This window comes from Nannospalax galili, unplaced genomic scaffold, assembly GCF_000622305.1.
Source record: "Nannospalax galili isolate Female #2095 unplaced genomic scaffold, S.galili_v1.0 scaffold571, whole genome shotgun sequence".
NCBI classification, from domain to species: Eukaryota; Metazoa; Chordata; class Mammalia; order Rodentia; family Spalacidae; genus Nannospalax; species Nannospalax galili.
The window spans coordinates 473,831-497,447 of NW_008330297.1; the positions used below are offsets into that span (position 1 = coordinate 473,831).

Genomic DNA, 23,617 nt, shown 5'->3' on the forward strand with positions numbered 1-23,617 from the left:
GCCTCCAGTGCTGGGATTACAGGTATGTGTCACCACATATAGTTTATGAAGCAGAAAAGATCAAACCCAGGGCTTTGTGCATGACAGGCAACTACTCTACCAAATGAGCTAGGGGCTGTGATATTCTTCTCCAATAATATAAGAGATAATTATCAGCCGGGCGTGGTGGCACACACTTTTAATCCCATCGCTCAGGAGGTAGAGGCAGGTGGATCTCTGTGAGTTCAAGGTCAGCCTGGTCTACATAGTGAATTCTAGGCCGCCTGGGGCTACAGAAAGACCCTGTCTCAAAACAACCCCCCCCTCCAAGAAGGAAATAATTATCATGTGCACATGTGTGTGCATATGTAAGAATGTATAACCAGAGACAGAGTCTGCAGAAACGACAAGGTGAGAAAGAGGCCATCTAGAAAGGGAATTTCACAGTGCCTTCACAACAAACCCAGGCGCCACATTCAGTAAGCCCTGCACTTACATACCTGAGGAGGCTCATAAATTGCAGCCACTTCAGCCCTGATGCCAAGAGGAATGTCCTTGTGTTCTGTGTACCGTCCATATAAGTACCCAAAATGCTGGTTCCCTGTTTTTCTCCAGAAGTCAAGGAATCGATCAGCAACACTGTGATTCTCAAACATGATATTGTCCACATGTCTGTATTTCTGTAGTTAACAAAAGTAGGGGAAATGAAAATGTGCCATCAGAAATAAAGTAATTTATTTTTTCTAGACCAAATCATAACAAATATTGCCTAGTTACTTTTTTTGTCTTTTTAAGACAGGGTCTCCCTATAGTCCCAGCTGTCCTGGAACTATGTAGACTAGGCTGGCCTTGAACTCACAAAGATCTGCCTGCCTCTGCCTTCTAAGTGCTGGGATCAAAGGCGTGCGCCACCATGCCTGGCTATAAAAACAATAAAATATTTTTTAAAAACTCTCAGTAGAAACTCCCACAGGTAACTTACCACCTCTTCCACCACCTCGGCCTCCTCCTCCTCCTCTTCCTCCTCCTCGACCTCCCCTGCCGCCACCTCTGGGGGGTCCTTTCTCGCCTGGAGGACGAGGCAGAAACCTCTGCAGTGGCAGCAGCTTGTATGGGTCTATATAAAACTGAAGTGTAACAGGAGCGGTTAGCGTGGCAACCAAGGACAGCGCGGCACAGCATAAAGTGCACTCCTACCACCCACTCATCCCATGGGGGCAAGGACTGCTTTCTTTAATAGCTTGGCTTTCTTGTGGATAAAATCTGAAAAAAGTATTTATCACAAGGCTGTGATAACAAGTAATATATGTGAAGCAGCACTTACGCTGACAGATAAAAACCTAGGTCAATTCAATCTCATTTTTTCCTTAGAAATAGATTTCCTCCAAAATTTGCATTTTCACTCAAGAACTGCCAAGAACATTAGCAGATTTGTAAGCACTAAAATCCAAAATATTGCATACTAGCTATTTCAAGAAAGGGTTCAATTAGTGTTTCCTGAACATAATAGGCAATACATAGAAGCGAATGACACCTAGCTATATCCAGGGTTAAACAGAACAAACACCATGCAGGAAATGAGAGAGTGTACTATTCCCAGGTCCCCACACAGAACACAAATGGGGAGGGCTTCAAAACTCACACTCTACATACAGTCTGCTACTCCTTCACAGATCATCTCACAAGGACCATCTGAATCTGCAGGGACCAGTCTAACCATATAGCATGGCTGTTTTCACTTAATGATTAAGCCCATGTGACATGTGAGGACATTTCATGCATTCAGCCTACATACAGTTAACTGCTATTGTATTGGTCAAGGAAGTTCATCATCACAGCAAGTGCAGTTGAGCTAAAATGGTCTTCAGACTTTTAACACAGGCTGGATAGGGAGGATCTAAAGTCAAACACAGCAGTGGATTGGGGGAGAAAGCAGCAAAAGACCAAAAGCCGTTAACAGCAAATCCTCAAATAACCCTGCGGTGAGAAAGGCAGGGATGGGAAGCGATGCATGGCTGTCAGGCAACTTTTTCAGGTCACATGGGAAACCCTTTCTAGACTGGATTCTCTCTAGGCTCCTCAGTTCCAAGGACACCCTGCCAGAGCATCTACAACCAGCGGCCACATGCTACGTTGGCACTTCCTCACTTCCTAATCCAATCCGGCTTCTGGGCCCACCACTCCATCGGCTCTTTGACCTCTGACCACCATGCTTCTGAATTTAAATGCTACATACATTCTGCCCCAGCTGAGCATTCCTCCTAGAAACTGTCCTAAATTTGTGTCTATTTTCGGAGCACACCTGAGTTTGCCCCTTTTCTTGGCAGCTGTAATTCTCAGTCTCTCCTAAGACACTCAAATCTGGAAGGTGCCTGGTGAGCTGCTCTACTCCTCCCAGCCCTCCTAGACCGTTGCACATTCTCTGTACCCCGACAACTTCCCACTTTTATCTCTGGCCTCTACCCCTCCCTTGAACTCCTACCATTTGACTACCCAAGAATCTTAAACGCAGTATGTCCCAAAAGAAATCCTTTATCTTGCTCCAACCTCCCTGGTTCTGCACTACATGTGACCACTATCCACAAAGATGGCAGCTTTTTTAAGCTTTCTCAACCTCAACAGTTAATCAATTACCAAGTAAGCCGTGTTGATTCTACTTCTGATTTCACATAACCCCACCTCCTCCTCCACTTCCTCTTATCCCAAAGTATCTGTGACTCTTCCTACAGCCTACAGGGCTGCCTTCCCCAGTGCTCTTTGAAAGCATAAATTTAACGGCACCACCCTATTATTCAGAAACAATGTTGAAACTACAATCTCTCATGACTTACAAAGCTCCTTCCTACTTCATCAGCCTTAATTCAGAGGCTTCCCTTCCCTCGAGGTGTTCTAGGCCCGCCATACACTCTTTTCAGAACCTTGGGCTGACATCTCAGGTGCTCTGCTACTTTCTCTACGTGGACTGCATCTCCTCCTCTGCGGCTAGCCCAGTGGTTAAGTGCTTGCCTAACTACATCAAATTACCCAGGAGTTTTCTTTCTTTCTTTTTCTGAGACAGTCTCCCTGTTGCCCCAGCTGGCCTGGAACTCACTATGTAGACCAAGCAGGCATTGGCCTGCCTCTGCTTCTGCAGTGCTAGGATAAAAGGAACAGGCCATGGTGCCCAGTAGGAGCTTTCTTTCACAGAAGTGCATTGTAGGTCCTACTTAAGAGCAACTGGGTCAATTTTCTAAGAATGGGCCCAAAAAGTATGTCTCAAAAACTTCCCTGGGATAGCTGATGTGCAACCAGCTCCAAGAGGCTTTCCTAGTCAGCTCTCAACCTTCACCTTCAAGACCACTTCCTCAAGGAGGCCTACAGACTATACTTGGGCCCACTCTAAAATTGTATGACATTTTAAAAATTGATAGTATATACCATGTTATTGAAATACCTGTGAAACCCACTAGTATCTACTTCTCCCCATTGATTTGTTTCTGAGACAAAGCCTTGTGTATGGAAGCTCGCCTAGCATTATGTTGTCTAGGCTGGCCTCAAAACTGCTATCCACCTACCTCAGCGTCCAAGTGCTGGGACTATTGGCATGCAACATCATGTCTGGCTAAAACACTATTTTCAAAATTAGTATATTTGGGCTGTGCATGGTGACACACCTGTAATCCTAGTATTCAGAAGTCAGACAGGAGAGAAGCCATTCTGATGATCTACACAAGTGAGTTCTAGGCCAGCCTATACTGTGAGACTACTTTAAAAAAACAAAAAAACAAAAAATGTAAACTCAAATGTTTGTAATACTGAACTTGAACATGTCAGTTTAAGAGTTTCACTAGTGAGCCAGGTATGGTAATACATGCTTTTAATCCTAGCAGTTGGGAGGCAGAAGCAGGTGGATATTTCTGAGTTCAGGGCCAGCCTGGTCTACATATCAAGTTCCAGGTCAGGGCTACAGGGAGAGGCTCAAAAAGACCAAAAAAAAAAAAAAAGTTTCACTTGGAATACATTGGAGGAGTTGAAGTATTCCAACAGGACTAACTGAAAGCACACTACTCCCTTTTGAATCCAAGGATCTTGGCAATCATAAGCTTGACTCACCTTCTGTAGTTTTTTAAAGGAACCTGCCTTCATGTTTTCTGACAATTTAACTGAAAAATACTATTAATTTTATTAAGGAACAAATAAGAAAGAGATACAAGAACAAGACATTAAGCGTTTTGAATTATGCATAATTTTTAAAACAATGTATGGAGATATATATACATATATATATGAACGGTAAATGAATTTACAAGAAGAAATGAAGATTTCTATAAAAATATACATCAATTCTTACAATAGGACCACATTTTTCCAGCAGAACCATTGTACGTAATGCACCACCATATCCAACATAATCAATAGCACTTATCCAAATGGCCACCATTTCTAGAACTTTCCAAAGACAGTCTCTCCTGGATTCATCACTTCTAAACACAAATGAATGTATTCTCCCCTACTGCCCCTCCTTAGTCTGTAAAAATGTCATCTTACTAAATGAAGCAAGAAGTTTAATTGATACTTAACTGCCTGTTGAGGGGCTGGGAGGAGAAAGTAGTTTGTCAATGAGATTACCAGGCTGTCCAATTATAAAGGATACAAAATCTCTAAGTTGTCCAAATATTTCGTCCACTTTTCCAATTTGTTCTTTGTTTTCTAAATAAACAGGAGCATTGAAATAGGGCACTTTATTTTCTTCCGTGGTACATTTACAGACTATGTCGTCTTCACAGGGATGCAGGAACTCACCTAATACTGCACAAGAAAACAGACACAGAACTGTTTCTAACCCTGACCACCCTCTCTGGATGTTGTCTTCTAGTACACTTGGGATTTCACCGTGTCTCATCTCCTCTAAAGCAGACAGGCACAGTTACCAACACTGTGGACTTCCAAAGTCGGCACACCAGCTTCACAATACATTAATATGGTGCCCAGGGGCACAGTGCCCCTGTAACATGAGGCTAACAACGCCTAACTGCAGCTACACTAATACTGAGTTATAACTAGGATAATGAAGTGCTCAGAACAGTGCCAGGCACAGGGAGATCATCCGGCCTACGACAATTAACGTGGTTATGGCCTTTACAACTTCATTAACACCATTTCCATTCTCCTGATTATTTCTTATCTCCAAGCTCTACATGTCAATCAGCCTTTGTTTCTGTTGATTTTCCCTCCTTCCTTAGAATTCATTACCACTCCTACCACTTGCCAATGACTCTGTATTTTCTCAGGGAAGCCTGGGATTTCAAAATTAGTACCATCATTTCTATCAGCAGAAACTGAATACTCATCATATGCAAAATTAACTCCTCATCCTAACACAGAACCTCAACAACTAGAACCTTTTACTCCTCAGCTAGCCAAGTTCTACTTACTTAGTTCACTGTAGAATCTCTTCTCCATCCAGGTGCATCTGACCTGCAGCCTGTAGGCTGTCTGCACTCCTGAACAGCTATGGGCCAACACAAAATGGTGTGTGTGTGTGTGTGTGTGTGTGTGTGTGTGTGTGGCCTGTGCAGCCAGGCTGCAAGGTTCTGGAGTGTGAACTCCATAGGTGATGTCATGTCACAATGTCAAAAGGTTGGATACACCTCCTCCCGACTACTTTTCTGTCACTGCACAGAACACTGCTCATGTGGGGCTTATCACAACAGCTCGTGGGGTGGGTCCTTTGACTAGAAGCATTTTGCCCTGCAAACCATCCTGCATACAGATCCACCTCTCTCCACTCTCTCCATCTTCCCATGACTTCCATTCCACCTCTTTGATAATTACTCAGAATTACTTTAGTTAGGTCTTTTCTTGCTTTCGTCTAAGTATTTTTTTTCCACTTCTCTTGGTTTTTGTAACTGAAAGGACCCACTGTAGAATCTACAAACTTCGCTTTGCATTTCAAGTATACCACTGGGGATCGCATCAAGCAGTCTTACTATCCTAGCAAAGAATTTAAACCTGAATTGTTTCCTCATCTGTTACAAAGGGCTAGATTCCGTCCACACGAAAGTTCCACCTCCATTATGTATTTTCAGTAACCTTCAGGCCTCATGACAGTATGGCTCTGTGAACGGTCACAGCCCTACAGACTTGCCTCCCAGCCACACTGCCTATAAGAGTCTGGACCTACCGTTCAACTTGCTAACAACATAAATCCCACTACCCAACTCCAGCCCGCTGCTCCAATGGGGTTAAGCATTGAAGATGACATACAGACGACGCGTTCCGGGGGTCCCTGGTCTTGCCCTTTGTTAAAGCCTCCGCGGCCGCCGCCTCTGCCAAAGCCTCCACGGCCGCCGCCCCTGAAGCTGCCGCCGCCTCCGCCGCGGAAGTGGTTATTGCTCCCGCCGCCACGGCTGAAGCCGCCGCCGCCACCTCGATTAAAGCCTCCACGTCCTCCGCCTCGGAAAGACATGCTGTCTCCTGCCAGGTGAAAACGACCGTGTGGCTTCCGCTCGGCCTACCTCACAACACCGGAAAGGCCAGTGTCACGGCAGCCTTCCGCCGGTCCACACCGAGGGCGAGCAAGGGGCGCCCAGTGCCCAGCCGCGACCCTGCCCGGTCCATCCTTCCGCTGTCCAGCCACCTCTCCCTGGTCCATCAGCCTCTTCCCGGTCCCTCCCTCCCTCCCGGCCTCCCGCCGCAGTCCAAATCCCGCGGCACTCACTGCGCCACGTGCGCTCTGCCCGGGCCTGGCGCGCACACGCACTGCAGGCTACTTCCGCGCGCGCACACCTCCTCGGCCACCGTACCAGCACGATCTTTTAAAAAGACCAGAAACTCGAATGATTCGTTTGCAAAGAGCCTGTCACTCCGGATGCAGCGACCCTAAAGCCCTGCTGGAAAGAGCGCACGGCCCGGAAGAGAAACAACCGCACCGAACCTCATCACCCCAGCGCCACTTCCCTAGAGAGCAGCGGAGATGACGTGAAATGAGGGCGTCCACGGTAGCGGGACGTTCCTGGAAGTGTTGCTTCGCGTTGCCCTTGGAGACAGCTGGTGTCCGAATCCCCTTCCTCCAAACCAAGGCTAGCAGGATGTCCATGCTGACACAATCTGAAGCCTCTCCTCCCCTCCTTGACTCTCTGCTGTCTGACTTCCGCCTCCCTACCACACTAAAACTCTCAAACTAAAGGTGACCTCTATGTGTTGAATTTTATCAGCTTCTTTTCTATCCAACAATCTACTGAGAACTTCCTTGATGTTGATACTTATCATAGACCTATATAAACATTTTATTTTAGGTTTGTCTATTTATTTATATTATTTATTTCTCTGAGCCAGGGTCTTGCTTATAATCTATGCTGGCCTGCAACTATATATGTAACAAAGGCTGCCCTTGTACTCGTGATCTTCCTGCCCCTGTTTTCTGAGCATTGGGTTACAAATGGACTGCTACCATTCCCAGATTTTATTTATTATTTCCTTGTTTAATATTTATATTTTGTTTTTAGTGTGTGTGTGTGTGTGTGTGTGTGTGTGTGTGTGTGTGTGTGTGTGTATACACATCTGTGCCCTTGGAGACCAGAAGAGGGCATCAGATTCCCTGGAGTTGCTGTTAAATGCAGTCATGAGCTGCCCAACATAGGTGCCTAAGAGGCAGGTCCTCTGGAAGAGCATTAAGTACTCTGAACAGCTGAGACAGCAGGTCCTCTGGAAGAGCATTAAGTACTCTGAACAGCTGAGACATATCTCCAGCTCCCTAGATTAAATTTTAATTAAATCTTTCTCTGAAAGAAGGTAGAGACTGATACCCATTTCAGAGGGTTATTTGTAAAGGAGTTTTTGAAAGATCCCTGTAGACTTTAATATTAACATTAGGAATTCAAGTACGTTATCTACCCTAAAGTATAATCTTCTTGAAGGTACAGCTAAGAACCACAGAAAAGTTAGGTAAATGCACTTTAAATTCATACTTCATAACTGTACTTTAGATTCTGTACATCATAGAAGGGTAGAGTTACCATAACTTACCATTTTGCCCTGTCATCTAACATTAATTTCAGTGCACGCGCATTTAATGTCCCGCTGATAATCTCCAACTCAGTTTGATAAATAAAATTACTGAATGTGTATGATAACACCTGGCATCTTACCACTTTATAAATAAAGACCTGACATTCACCCGGCACTCAGGAGGCAGAGGCAGGTGGATCTCTTATGAGTTCAAGCCCAGCCTGGTTTACATAGTGAGTTCCAGGACAGCTGGGGCTACAGGGAGACCCCATCTCAAAAAGATTTTTTTAAAAAAAGAACTGACATTCAGAGGAGAGAAATAACTCCCCCATCTAGTTAGAAGACAAACTAAAATACTGAATTCTCACATGAGGCTGGCTGTTTCCCACTTCCCTCTTCCTCCCAAATTGTCTATCCTTACAGTTCTCTCAGAGTAGCGTCATTCTCTTGGTTTATTTTTAAAATATTTATATGTTATGTGTATGTGTTTTGCCTGCATGTAAGTTAAATGCACCCATGCCTGAGGAGGTTAGAAGAAGACTGGAGTTACTGAAGGTTGTTAGCTGCCATGTGGGTGCTGGGAACCAAACCTGGGTCCTCTGCAAGAGCAGCCAGTTCTCTTAACTGCTGATCTGTCTCTCCAGCCCCATTCCCTGGGTGTCTAATGTCTGAATTCAGCACCTTTGAGCACACTCCTCTTTCCCTATCAGCATTATCACCATTCCCATCCTATATTTGCCGCAGTCTCTTTTATCAAAAGTGATTCATTTCTGTTAGTACCATGTGAATAAGTTTGTACACATCAACCAACTACAGGTCTCTTGTTACTGCCACATTGTTTTGTTCCCATTCAATATAGTCTACAAGATTGCAAATGTCCAAACATAACAGGCAACATATCACAATGTGGGCATGTTTGTTGCCTCACACTGCATACTGGTAGGTCTAACTTCTTCCATCTGTTTTGCATTTGATGATACAGTGAGCCTACTAAAATAACTGCCTCGTGCAGTCTCCATTCTCAGGACCCCAGAGAGCTCCGCAATTTCACTTAGCAGTATTTCTAAAGTCTCCATTACTGAAGCCTTCTATATAGTTGATAATTGATAAGTGTGCATGTCATCTGCCCCATCAGGCAAGCATCACTGCCTAGCACTCTTTATCTGGCTTTTTGTTTCTTCCTCCTTGCTACAGAAGCCCCACTAGAGCAATCCTTTTCTATCTTCTTACCATGAAAAAGTGCTTTGAATGGTTTCCAGACCCCCTGCATAAAATGATACACACGCACACACACACACGCACACTGAACAAGTTGTGAACACAATGACCCAATAGTTGTCAGTGCTTTTGTAATTTTAATTTTATTATTTTTTGTTTCTTCCTCCTTGCTACAGAAGCCCCACTAGAGCAATCCTTTTCTATCTTCTTACCATGAAAAAGTGCTTTGAATGGTTTCCAGACCCCCTGCATAAAATGATACACACGCACACACACACACGCACACTGAACAAGTTGTGAACACAATGACCCAATAGTTGTCAGTGCTTTTGTAATTTTAATTTTATTATTTTCATTTTATGTTTATGAGTGTATTGCCTGCATGTGTGTAAGTGCACCCATGTAGTGCAATGCCTGTAGAGGTCAGAAGAGGACGTCAGATGTCCTGGGACTGGAGTTACAGTTGGTTGGTAGGCACCATGTGGGTGCTGGGACTGGAGCCTGAGCTGTGAAAATCCTGGGAAAGGGGCCCTGTGTCAAAAGGAAAGGAAAATGCTCCATGATTTTTTTCTGTGCGTTTTCTCACATGGTTTCCAGTAAGGCGTGAGATGTCCTCGTTCTCAAATCCAAGCAGTGGAGGAACCATTCTCAGCAACAGTAAGTCCATTCATATTGTTGTGCAACTCGGTGATCTTTTTGAACAGGAATGTTTCCTCTGTGAATCTTATAACTGTGCCCAAACTTGTTCATGTGATGAAAACTTGTCTGCCAGGCAAGCTCATTTCCGCAGTCATCCCTCACTGGCAAATCATGAGGTGAACTATTCCCTGGGCATTCACTTTTCAACTCAAATATACTTCTAAAAACCAAAACCTGTATTGGCTTTTCTTACCATTTAATAAATAATGCCAACACGTTGTGGCCCAGATCAACACATACCATCTTACACAGTTGCAAGGTCAGAAATTCAAGGGTGTTAAATTGCTGGTTCTACAGTCTGTTATAAAGTTACAGTCAAGTACTGACCAGGGCTGCAGTTCTCTGAGGGTTGACGGGAGGAAGGATCTTTTCTTAGAGGACGTATTTGTAAGCCTCTAAACCTGACACTGTCCACTGGCAGGAAGCCTCTGTTCCTTGATGCATGCAATGCTTGACTCTGTGCCTCATGCCTCAACATTTTCATGCGCAAAAACAGTTTCATGACTCCCCTCAGAACAGATAATTGGCAAAGTCATAAAACTTCAGCAAGTGGCAAGAGGTTCATGTGTTTTTCTCTAGCTTTTCAGTTTATTAAAAAAAAAAAAAACACTTTGAGGGAACTGGCCGGTGTTCTTAAGTACTGTGGTTGTACTGAACACTTGAACACAGCTGGTGGTACAATTTTGGAGGTGATGAAAGCTTTGGGAGGTGAGGACTAACTGGAGGAAGTGGATTACAGGGGTTTGCCTTTGAAGGTCACGCCTGGTCCTCAATCCCATCCCGTGTCTTTGCTTCCTGACAACCATACCATAAAGTCCTGTGTCCCACCATGCCCTCTTCACTGCGACAGACCTGCACCTCTGAAACCATGATCCACATCAAAGCTTTTCCCTTCTTAACTGTTTACCAGGTGTGTGGTCACAGTGATGAGGCAGTCCAACACTGTCTAATAGCCATCTTTACAACATCACCCAAAACCCTCTTACATTTCGGCACTGAAAGTTCCTGAGAGCAGCACTTTCCTAGTTTAAAAAAAACTCTGTGTGTGTCTGTGTGTGTGTCTGTGTGTGTCTGTGTTTGTGAATATGTTTGGATTTTTCAGTTTTATAGGCACAAACCTAAATATACCTTCAATTATGTGCCTTATTTTCAAATTTTTATGCTAACTTACAACATCACCCAAAACCCTCTTACATTTCGGCACCGAAAGTTCCTGAGAGCAGCACTTTCCTAGTTTAAAAAAAAACTCTGTGTGTGTCTGTGTGTGTGTCTGTGTGTGTCTGTGTTTGTGAATATGTTTGGATTTTTCAGTTTTATAGGCACAAACCTAAATATACCTTCAATTATGTGCCTTATTTTCAAATTTTTATGCTAAAAAATTTAGTATACCTTGGACATAGAAATGACTTTCTGGGGGCTAGAGACCTAGAGACATGGCTCAATGGTTGAGAACACTAGTTGTTCTTACAGAAGACATGGGTTTGAATCCCAGCGCCCACACAGCATCTAACAGCCATCCGTAACTCCAGTCCCAGGGAATCCAACAGCCTCTTCTGACCTCTGTGGGCATTGCAAGACACAGGTGCACTTACCTACATGCAGGCAATACACGCACACACATAAAATAAAAGTAATAAATAAAAGAAAATATTTTTAAATGACTGTTAACATTTAAAAAATATTAAGAGAGAAATGTCTTTTTATTTTATTTTCTTCTATTTAGAATTTAGAAATTCTGCTCATAGACTGGAAAGATTGCTCAGTGATTAAGAGTACTTGTTGCTCATCCAAATTCGGTTCCCAGCACACACACCCTGCAGCTCACAACCTTCTGTAACTAAAGCTCCAGAAGATCCAATACCATCTTCTGGCCTTTGATGGCACTGACACACCTGTAGCATACACTTACTCAGACATACACATACATATAATTAAATACTTTTAAGAGAAATTCCACCCATTTCCTAAGGTTTAATATTTTTTTCAGTGGACTGTCCTTTTTTTTTTTTGTACATTTGAGACAGGGTCTCCCTGTAGCCCCAGCTGGCCTGGAACACGATATGTAGAGCAGGCTGGCCTTGAACTCACAGAGATCCCCATGCCTCTGCCTCCCAAGTTCTGGGACTACAGATGTGCACCACCACTCCCGGCTCAGTGGACTGTCTTTTACAAATGAGAACCATGATTTTAGTTTAGCAATATTACAAAGCATATCAATAAAAGTTTATTCCAGTAAACTGAAACCAATTTAGATATTTTATCCAGAAAAGAGACTCAGAAACAGTTTGTGTTTACATCGAAGAGCTCACAGTGTGCGTTAGAGTTTCTCCCCAGCTCTTATCTCCCACCTCCTATCATAAAATCTGCAGAAATCTGGATGTTGTTCTGATAAAATATGTCAACAGTTTGCACAGATGGCACCACCTTGATCAAAGCAGACAGGCTTAGGCAACAAGATGCATGAGTGCCTGGAGACCGGAGATGAAGCCTGGGCACATCAGTAAAATCAAAGTGTCCTAGCTACAGTAAAAGACAGATTATTGCACCTTATGCTTCCTTCAACTAAGAAGGAAGCATAAACCTAGTTGGACTCTCTGGACTCCTCCGACTGCCAGTGTAGGAATCTCAACAGACCCCATGGTATGAAAGGTGTTAGCAACAGAGGAAACCAGCGTGTGGTATTTGAGAAGGGTTCAGTGAGAGAACCATAGCACAGAGCTTGATGCGCTGGAGCAGAGCCAGTCCGCCAGCAGCAGAGGACAATGCTCATTAGGAGAAGCAGTTTGTACTTTCCTGGTTCCCTGGTCAATGTGGAATAAATACGACGAGGACACACATCACCGTGTGTCCAGAACTGCACACCATGAATGAGATCCTTACAGACTAAACTGACTAGCCTCATAGACCAACTAAAACCCAGTTCAAGCAGACCTAGTGAAAATATTACCTCCATAGCCAAATACAGATTCAGAAGTCTCAAGCAAAGTACACTATCAGGTAACTCAGAGATGCAAGGAAACAGTGCGCTGATGCTTCTGCCTCAGCTCACACCTATGACTGTGGGGAATGCATTATGAACGAGTATAAGAAGACAGACTGGTTCACAGATGGATTGGTGGGGTATGTAGGTACAAGTCAAAAATAAACAGCATCTGTACTCCAGCCACTTTTAGGACTGGTTTTAAAAGGTGGCGGTAAGAACATGCTCAGTGGTGTACACTTCTGACTCAAGTACCTAGGGGATTAAGGCATGAGGACTGTCAGTTCCATACCAACCTGAGTTCCAGGGCTGTGACGTTCAGTCTAAAAAATACAGCCCTCATAGTGGAAGCTTCAGATATGTCTGGTCATTCAGCTGGTCCAGAAAGAGACATAGACTGAAACTGGGTTGTGTAAGAAATTACAATGATTGCCTATCTCAAACCAACAATAACAGCAAAATCCCAGTAAACAAATATAAACTAAGGCACTACCTGGTGCACACTGGCCTCCTTCTGTCCAGAGACCAGCAGGAAAGCAGAGGGGTTACTATCTTGACAGGGAAAGTAGCCCTGACAATTCAGGGGCAATGAAGCTGCTGTCATCATGCTGGAAATTGGAAGGACTATGTGTGCAATCACAAGATCTTCTGGGGTGCCCGTTGTAACAGTAAAGGAGCAGAAACAACTTTAACGTGAGAAGCAAATGGTAGCCAGGGACTCGGCCTACTCCGGAAAGAAATTGTGGGTTATGCACGGGCAACCCACTGAAGCCAATAGAAGTGGACGCTCAGGGTACAGGGAAGTTGGAATTCATCAGGAAGAGACAGAGGACAAGAATCAGCTGTAGTCTCAGCATCAACTGCAGTGTTGAGCCAGTGGGGTTTTCCCACTAAGCCTCTCCCAAGGTTTTCCTCAGGAAGAGAGGCCCATGGGAATTCTGAAAGAACTGTTTGTGGAGAAACTATAGAAAATAGTGCAGAAGTGTGACTAGCAGACTAAAAGACACAGATGAGTTTCCCTGGAGCTCCTTCAAGGAGGATCTTAACTACCTGGCTGTCAACAGTGTTGTCAGAAAACACCTCCTGACAGCAAGCATTTGCCAGATGCCCCAGCAGCTGCATTAGCTACAGAAAACAGCCTCACAGAGGGCCCAGGCACACTGTCCTGAGCAACTCATGTGGCTGAGCAAGGCTGGGTGCAGTGGCCCAGTCTTCTTTGTTGAAGTCAGACACTGACCAAACGCTCTTCTCCTGAGCACCCCAGAGGCAGGCCAGGGCTTTGCTGAACTTGCATAGGCGGTCTGTACCCTCCCCTGCTTGCTCCTGTTCCTCTCACACTCTTAAGAATCATTGGTCCCTAACAAGCATCTTGCATCGGGAACTCTGCTGAAATCTGTCTCTAGAGACCCACTTAAAGCTTTTTTGCTGCTATAATACTCAATATCTTAGCTCCTATTTCTGTTGCAGTGATAAGATATTTTGACAAAAGTGACTTAATGGAGAACATTTTTTGTTGTTGTTGTTGTTTGTTTGTTTTTTCTCTTGCTCAGTTCAAGGATATAGTCCCTCATGGCAGGGAAGTGCAGAGACAGGAGTTCCAAACAGCAGATCGCATCCCATCTTCAGTCAGGACACTAAGAACATGAATGCTGCTGCCCTACCTGCACAGTGCCTGATCCACCCACGGGACAGTGACACCCACAATGATCAGGCCTTCCTACCTCAGAGAGGCAATCAAGATATTACCCAGAGGCCTGGTTCCCAGGTGAGTCCAGGTTCTGTCAGGCTGGCAAGTACCATTGAGCATCACATCCAATAAACTCAAATGAATCTGATACTGTATGCTGTACTGGAGCAAAAACACTTGTTTTAAAAAGTTTTCTGTGCTCAGAAAATACCAATTGATCACAGCACCAATGTGTGAAGAACAGGCTGTTTGGGGGGCGGGGGTCCTCCTGCATTTAGCATAATTTTCAATGAAAAATACTTGTATGTTCAACACCTCTAGTTTCCAACTTTAAGCAAAAAGAGTATAGTTTTTTTTACCCAAAGACATAAAAAACTTGGCTTCACAGGACTTTCTGTCTTCTCTGGAAAACAGAACGGGGCACTGTCGGTGCCAAAGTGTAGCAATATCCCCTGGTAAAAGACTTCCTATTGGTTGCCTAGCTTAGCTGCTTACTGGACAGGCCAGGTTTTTGTTTCAGTTACGGTAAAACTCTGGATTTGGGCCAAATTCTTTAAGAGTTCAAACGTACACGGGTTTTTAGAAGGCTTTCTCTTTTTAAATATTTTTTCAGAGGTTAAAGATTAAATTTCAAAAGTCTCACATGGAAAAGGGTCTCGAGCCGACGCGCAGCCTTGCACACCTCCGGCATGAAGCAGCTTCACCTTCTGTTGCTTCTGTGCCTCCACTTGGGTTTTCACAAGGTAAGTCATTCACTCTTTATGCAAACCTTCTTAAATGAACAGTTTAAAGACAACAAAATATAGAAAGAACTTAAAAGATACCATTTGGACTGATATATTAGGTCTGTTACTAAGAGTGCTTACACAGTAACAAGTGTCATATATTAATAGTATCTTGATAAAAGACTGTAAGAAAAGAGCTTTTGTATGTTTGTGTATGTGCATAAGCATTGAACTAAACAAGAACTTTATAACTCATTTCTATAATCTACTGTTATCATAAATGAATAAGCGTTTACCAACCTTCTTCAGCACGTAAGGCAAAGTGCTAGGAAACAGTAAGGCTGGTCTTTTCCTTAGCTAGCCTTCTAATAGAATTGTTGAAATGTGGTGTAAATTTGTCACTGGAAAAAAATAAGCAAGATTTAGATCACACTTGAAAATGTGACAGAAAAGCGTGTTACAAGGTCATAAAGAAACTCCTCACATGCAATGGCTCTGGCCTAATGACACACTGTACGTGAAAAGTGTTGGTCAGGGAACATGTGTTTAATACAACTGAACTTTGTGGTGAAGCCTAGCCTACTTCAAGCACACTACACCATAGTTGGCAAAGTCGCCTAATAAATGCCTTGGGTGGTTTTGTTGTTTGTTTTTTGAGACAGGGTCTCCCTGTAGCCCCAGCTGGCCTAGAACTTGCTATGTAGACCAGGATGACCTCAGTATCAGAAGAGATCTCCCTGCCTCTGCTTCCTAAGCACTGGGATTAAAGGTTTGTGCCACCCTCTGGGCATAAAAGCCTGTTTTATAATCAAGTGTTGAGTATCCTGACTACTGTTCTGAAAGTGATAGGTACTTTGTAGACATGTCTGGGTGTCAGAACACAAAACACAATGTCTGAGCCACACTGGCAAGACAGTTTTGCTCACCTGAATGGGAGTTATGCCTTACACCAGTGCTCGACATTTCTGCAGTATCCCACCACATATTGCTAGCCCAAGAAGGATCAGAATTCAAAGCATAGTTTTCTCCTAAATCTGTACTGTTTTCATACTGTTCTGAAGCAAAAAAAAATTCTAAAATATTTGTATATACCTAATTGCCAAAATACCAGGTGACAAAGGACTTTAGTGAAAGAAAAGTCACCTAACACAGAGGTCAGGTAGGACAAGTGAGATTTATGCTGAGTCTATAAATCTAGACCAGACTGGATCTTTGGTAAGAAGGAGTAATGCTCCGCCACCCTTTCAGCCAGGAAAAGGAGCAAGTCCCACTGCAGGAAGGCAGCGAAGTGCTGGGCTCCTCCATAAATAAATCCAACCTCAAGAGTGAGTGAAGGCTCTGTGGTCTCCCAAAGAAGATAAAACTGAACGGGCACATTGTCTCTTAAGGCTAAACAGGCTTAAGACCTTTTAAGTATTAATTGATGAGTGCCAACTTTGGTAGTCAAAGGACTTTGGGATAATATTTTTATTTTTATTTTTTATTTTATCTATTTTTTTTTTCAGAGCAAAACATAGCCTTTTACTGGTCTAACCCACTTGCTTAGTCCTTGAAAGTCTTTATCTGCTTTCACTCTAGTCTTCCCTCTGCTGGGAGTTCCTGGCTTGCCCAGGAGAGGAGTGTCCTGGGCAGGGGTGGTGGATAAACAGGGAAAAATACATAGGTGGGAACTGAAGGGCGTTCAGGGAGAGAATGTAGCGCTTCCAGGCCACCCACATAAACATCCATCTGGGCAGAGGGAGCCTGTTACCCCACCAGGCCCCTCTGCCTTGCCAGAATGGGAGGGGTCTGGAGGGAAGAACTTTCCCAGGCGGCACCTTCTGTTCCCTTCCTGCCATCAGCATCTCAGGGATGTCGTCCTCAGCTTCATTAACGCTCCGCTCCAGGGAGGACATTTTCTGCTCCAGTTCTTTAATTTTTTCTTCTGCTATTTTCGGTTTCTCTAACAGCTGATTGTGAATTACTTCCTTGGATTGTAGAATAAACATTCTTCCTACACCTTCATACATGTTAGTCTCATCTAACAAAGCCGTAGTCTGTGTTTGTAAGATGTGCGTGCTTTTTCGTTCTGTTTGGCTGTTCAATCTGTATGTCTGGAAGCTTCACCTTTTGTTGCGTGTCAATAACTTGGGTTTGAAGCTCCGTGAAGGCCTTCTTCAACCCTAGGTCCACGGGGACTGCCATCTTGGAGCACTCTTCTGGGCCGCATATAGGAAGAAGGCCTGGGGTAATATTTTTAAAATGTTTTGTCTTGATGTAGTTTGTAGAAGCAACGATGTGAAAAAAAAAAAAAACTACTTAAGAAATTAGAATTACAGGGGCTGGAGAGATGGCTCAGCAGTTAAGAGGACTGACTGCTCTTGCTGAAGGCCCAGGTTGGATTCCTGGCAAGACAGTTTTGCTCACCTGAATGGGAGTTATGCCTTACACCAGTGCTCGACATTTCTGCAGTATCCCACCACATATTGCTAGCCCAAGAAGGATCAGAATTCAAAGCATAGTTTTCTCCTAAATCTGTACTGTTTTCATACTGTTCTGAAGCAAAAAAAAATTCTAAAATATTTGTATATACCTAATTGCCAAAATACCAGGTGACAAAGGACTTTAGTGAAAGAAAAGTCACCTAACACAGAGGTCAGGTAGGACAAGTGAGATTTATGCTGAGTCTATAAATCTAGACCAGACTGGATCTTTGGTAAGAAGGAGTAATGCTCCGCCACCCTTTCAGCCAGGAAAAGGAGCAAGTCCCACTGCAGGAAGGCAGCGAAGTGCTGGGCTCCTCCATAAATAAATCCAACCTCAAGAGTGAGTGAAGGCTCTGTGGTCTCCCAAAGAAGATAAAACTGAACGGGCACATTGTCTCTTAAGGCTAAACAGGCTTAAGACCTTTTAAGTATTAATTGATGAGTGCCAACTTTGGTAGTCAAAGGACTTTGGGATAATATTTTTATTTTTATTTTTTATTTTATCTATTTTTTTTTTCAGAGCAAAACATAGCCTTTTACTGGTCTAACCCACTTGCTTAGTCCTTGAAAGTCTTTATCTGCTTTCACTCTAGTCTTCCCTCTGCTGGGAGTTCCTGGCTTGCCCAGGAGAGGAGTGTCCTGGGCAGGGGTGGTGGATAAACAGGGAAAAATACATAGGTGGGAACTGAAGGGCGTTCAGGGAGAGAATGTAGCGCTTCCAGGCCACCCACATAAACATCCATCTGGGCAGAGGGAGCCTGTTACCCCACCAGGCCCCTCTGCCTTGCCAGAATGGGAGGGGTCTGGAGGGAAGAACTTTCCCAGGCGGCACCTTCTGTTCCCTTCCTGCCATCAGCATCTCAGGGATGTCGTCCTCAGCTTCATTAACGCTCCGCTCCAGGGAGGACATTTTCTGCTCCAGTTCTTTAATTTTTTCTTCTGCTATTTTCGGTTTCTCTAACAGCTGATTGTGAATTACTTCCTTGGATTGTAGAATAAACATTCTTCCTACACCTTCATACATGTTAGTCTCATCTAACAAAGCCGTAGTCTGTGTTTGTAAGATGTGCGTGCTTTTTCGTTCTGTTTGGCTGTTCAATCTGTATGTCTGGAAGCTTCACCTTTTGTTGCGTGTCAATAACTTGGGTTTGAAGCTCCGTGAAGGCCTTCTTCAACCCTAGGTCCACGGGGACTGCCATCTTGGAGCACTCTTCTGGGCCGCATATAGGAAGAAGGCCTGGGGTAATATTTTTAAAATGTTTTGTCTTGATGTAGTTTGTAGAAGCAACGATGTGAAAAAAAAAAAAAACTACTTAAGAAATTAGAATTACAGGGGCTGGAGAGATGGCTCAGCAGTTAAGAGGACTGACTGCTCTTGCTGAAGGCCCAGGTTGGATTCCCAGCACCCACATGGTGGCTAACAACCGTCCATAACTCCAGTTTCCAGGAGTTCCAATGCCTTCTTCTGACCTCCACGGGCATTGTACGACACAGGTGTACTTAACTGATACACACAAAATAAAAATAATAAGTAAAATTTTAAAAAAGAAATTAGAATTACATATTTACATGTAACTTCCTAAATATGTTATCATTATTATATTTATATTATGAAACAAATGGAACTGAGTTATACTCATTGACAAGAAATGGATCAAACAGTAGTATAAGTCTATAAATTATTTAAGAAATCATTGATAGGACATACTCTAAATATTTTTATTTTTTATCATATTATGTGTATGAGTGTATTGCCTGCATGTATATAAGTGCACCTGTGTTGTACACTGCCCACAGGGGTCAGAAGAGAGTGTCAGATCCCCTGGAACTGAAGTTACAGACGGTTGCTAACTGCCACCTGGGTGCTGAGAATCAAACCTTGATCCTCTGCAAGAGCTGCTAGTGGTACTAACCACTGACCCATCTCTCCAGCCCCCAAATGTGGAAATTTCATTATTTATTTATTTTATGTGTATGAGTGTATTGCCTACATGTGGGTACGTAGTAGGTACACCCATGTTGTGCAATACCCAGGGAGTTCAGAAGAGGGCATTGGATCCCCTAGAACTGGAGTTACAGACAATTGTTAGCCAATATGTGGGTGCTGGGAATCAAACCCAGGTCCTCAGCAAAAGCAGTCAGTGCTCTTAAATGCTGAGTCATCTCTCCAACCTCCCAAATGTTAGAATTTTAGAATTTTAAAAACTATTAGTTTAGCTGGGGGTGATGATACACACCTTTAATCCCAGCACTGGGGAGGCAGAGGCAGGCTAATCTCTGTGAGTTTGAGGCCAGCCTTGTCTACACAGGGGGTTCCAGGCCACCTGGGGCTACAGGGAGACCCTGTCTCAAAAAGACATTATATATATATATAACTAGATTCCTTACCATTTTATGTATATATCTACGTCTGTATATATGTATATATATGTTTATGAGAGTGGAACTTTTTCCCACTATTTAAAATGGAGTTTGTTATAGAGACAACCTAAATGTGTTCAAATAGCTTAAAATGTGTTTTCAGAGTGAAATTATAGACAGCTGGGAGGAACTTTTGCTATTTTAAGTGCTGTCGGACGATTTCCTCCTGGGGATACAAAGCATCCCTTCACCTTTTCTTTGTTTTTAAAATTTTGATGGACTGATGTGAGGACTAAGTCAAGGAGTACAGGACTGGCAGCCAGATACATAAAAGTTGCTTTCAGCAACCAAGAAAGAATGTTACCAAAGCAGATCCACTCTGCCTGCTGTGCAGTATGCCAGTCACTGAGACGGAAAGTGTGCAAGCAAGAGCTTATTCACAGGTCAGCCAACAAGTCTTGACGGCCTCCTGAGGAGAGGCTCTGGGGACATTTAGCTGAGGTTTGTGGCAGGTAATTGGAGGTGCACAACTATGCACTTGATCTCTGCATCCACAATCAATCTTTCCCAACTGTTACTATGCTAACCCACATGACAGAGTGTTACCTATACCTCTAATACTGATTATTGTTAAAGTGAACTAAAGCAAGTACTTAACAGTAGGTGAGGGAGATTAAGTTGGAGTGCTTTGGGATTTTGGTTGGTGGTTCTAGCTCCTCCCTCCTCTTGTCCTTTTCATGGTTCTCATTCTTTAGGGATTCGGGGGAAGGGCTGATTTGGGCCGCTAAACCAGGGTTTAGGTCTGGGTGAGAGGAATGAAACTTGGCATTCCTTTGGAAGTATTCATGAGTTCCCCATTCAGGTGATGGATTAATGCTAGAACGCCACCATCATTGAAAAGGCAATGGGGAGACACCCAATAAATCATCCAAGTCATTCATTCATTACTTATGTATAGGGGAGTTTTGAACAGCGACTTGGCCCAGGGGTTTGGGGGTATATCAGTAGTAGAGTGTGTGCTTAGCATGTATGCTGGGTTTGATTCCCAGCACCACCATTATCACCACCATCACCCTCACCACCAACCTGGACAACAATAACAACAACAAACATGACCCATGGGCATGGACCCTCTCATCCTTACCTAGGTGGAAGGGTCTTGTCAGAGCTATAAATTCCACCTTCAGTGTGGAAGTACCTGTGGAGAGCTTCTGTTTCCATTGTTTGATGTCTACCACTTGCTACCCAGCTGCACATTGTTCTTGCTCCACAGAACCATGCCCGGCTGTGACCATCCCCCAATCCAGGTTCTCCAGTGCAAGTCTGTTAGACTGGGGGGCTGGAATGAACCCATTTGATTAGCTGGATGCAGTCAATGGCAGGTTCTTTAGATGAAACTGCTCTCAAGATGACTGTATGTGGGGGCAAAAAGGAAAGCATCTTTGAGATCCACAACTACAGATTAACCGAAATCTCCAACCAGGGTGGTAAGTTAGGATCTGAAACCATTAGTCAGACATACTCCACAAACTGGCTATTGTCCTAAAGTTGTGGGTTTTGTTGTAGTAAAATTGGGATGTTAGGTGGGACCAGCAAGGGAGGCTGAGATCATGCACAAGAAAGTCAGTAGAAGTTGAGTGTCTTTCTTAGTATGGTTCTTTGAACAGGGGATATGAGCTTACATTTGGAAATTTTGATGTGGGACATATTTAAATGTTTAGGTAGTATTCTTTTTGCCTCCCATCTGCCATATGTCTAGCCTCACCCCTTGTAAGATCTCACCTACAATGTTTGTTTCAGCTGCTGCACTTAGACGGCGTAAGTCTGCCCACGTTTGGTGTCTGTTCATCCGGATGCCATGCCTGCCTATGGACATCAAAGGACATTGTGGGACTCAGTTCTCTCCTTACACCATGTGGTTTCCAGGGGTTGAACTCAGGCAGCAAGTGCCTGTACCCCCTAAGCCATCACCAGCTCCCAAGGACTACAAACCTCTTAACAAAAGGTCTCCCTTGTAGCAGCTTCTAAAATGTGTAATGCAATATTACCATGGCACTATGCTGTAAGTAGGTCTCAAATAATTATTTATTGTGCATAAGAAACTTTATATCTAGTGATACCTCTCCCTTTCCTATACCAGTCCTTAGTAACCACAATTCACTGTTTCCGTGTTTGACTATTTTCGATTCCCAAAGAATCCATTAAGAATTAAAACCACAAAATTTCACACACATTTATATTTTAAAAAGGCCCAGAAACTAGGCTGATTTTTTTTTCAATCTTCAAATGAAAAAGAATGGAGTTGATTTCAAAATGTTTCCTCTTATGGTGGTATTTGTGTTTCTGTGTCTGGCTTATTCAATCTAGAGTAATGTGTTCCTTCGAAAGGCTGGAGAAATGGTTCAGCAGTTAAGGCCATGTACTGCTCTTGGAGAGGCCCTGAGTTCAGGTTCTAGCACCCAAAACAGGCAGTTGACACTGCCTATAACTCCACCTTCTGGCCTTTGTGGCACCTTAGGTACACACACCCCCCAAACACATAATTAAAGAGTAAAAATTAAATATATATATGAGGGCTGGAGAGATTGCTCAGCGGTTAAGAACACTGTTCTTGCGGAAGACCCGGGTTTGAATCCCAGCACCCATATGGCAGCTAACAACTACCTGTAACTCCAGTTCCAGGGGATCCGACAGCCTCTTCTGTCCACCTCAGGCATTGCATGACACGATGCACTTACCTATATGCAAGCATGACACTCATACACTTAAAAATAAGAAATAAAAATTTTTTTTAAAAAGAAATATATGTATATGAATATCCTCCATCCATGTTGTCTGGGATGTTGTGTATTATTTATTTTAAAGCCAATAATATTTGGTATTTATTACATTTTCTTAATTCATCTACTAATAGACATTTAGGTTCCTTCCATGTCTTGGCTGTAATAAATAACTCTGCAATGAAAATGAAAGTGCATTTTCAAGAACCTAGTTTCCGTTCCCTTGATTATGTGCACCAGAGTAGGGTCACCCAACCACACAGTGATGCTGCTTTGAGGCTCTGTAGGATCCTCTACGTTGTTGCCCACAGCGGCTGCTCAGGCGCAATCCTATAAATGTATAGGGCTCCCTTTTCCCTACCTCTTCAATATGTGGGGTATCTTAGTCTTGTAGTAAGTCATCCTACCAGGTGTGTAGCTCTGATTTTCAGTTACCTGATGGCTAATGATGGTGAGCATCTTTTCATGTGTCTCTCTGTTGGTTACCGATGACGAGCATCTTTTCATGTGTCTGTCTGTTGGTTACCGATGGTGAGCATCTTTTCATGTGTATGTTGGTTACCGATGGTGAGCATCTTTTCATGTGTCTGTCTGTTGGTTACCGATGGTGAGCATCTTTTCATGTGTATGTATGTTGGTTACCGATGGTGAGCATCTTTTCATGTGTCTGTCTGTTGATTACCGATGGTGAGCATCTTTTCATGTGTCTGTCTGTTGGTTACCGATGGTGAGCA

General features: G+C 43.5%; 2 protein-coding genes and 2 pseudogenes across 5 annotated transcripts in view; 1 reads left to right on the forward strand and 3 right to left on the reverse strand.

The window, feature by feature from the left end:
- The window catches only part of Gar1 (GAR1 ribonucleoprotein), a 10,337-nt gene extending 3,427 nt beyond the window's left edge, over nt 1–6,910 (reverse strand). Inside the window, exons 1-5 of the mRNA XM_008843457.3 lie at nt 6,680–6,910; nt 6,226–6,435; nt 4,613–4,767; nt 4,072–4,131; nt 962–1,106 (exon numbers count right to left, since the gene is read on the reverse strand). Of these exons, the coding sequence (XP_008841679.1) occupies nt 962–1,106; nt 4,072–4,131; nt 4,613–4,767; nt 6,226–6,427 (562 nt within the window). The 5' untranslated portion in view covers nt 6,428–6,435; nt 6,680–6,910. The remainder of the gene's footprint in view (nt 1–961; nt 1,107–4,071; nt 4,132–4,612; nt 4,768–6,225; nt 6,436–6,679) is intronic.
- A 7,546-nt stretch (nt 6,911–14,456) lies between these two features.
- Nucleotides 14,457–23,617, forward strand: part of Cfi (complement factor I) — a 45,685-nt gene continuing 36,524 nt past the window's right edge. For 2 of the 4 annotated variants that reach the window (XM_029568628.1, XM_029568618.1), the window contains exons 1-2: nt 14,457–14,630; nt 15,166–15,295. In XM_029568628.1, the coding sequence (XP_029424488.1) occupies nt 15,242–15,295 (54 nt within the window). In that variant the 5' untranslated portion in view covers nt 14,457–14,630; nt 15,166–15,241. The remainder of the gene's footprint in view (nt 14,631–15,165; nt 15,296–23,617) is intronic. The other 2 variants (XM_029568623.1, XM_029568616.1) reach the window with 2 other exon arrangements.
- On the reverse strand, nt 16,852–17,461 carry LOC103742582 (annotated as a pseudogene).
- On the reverse strand, nt 18,332–18,941 carry LOC103742594 (annotated as a pseudogene).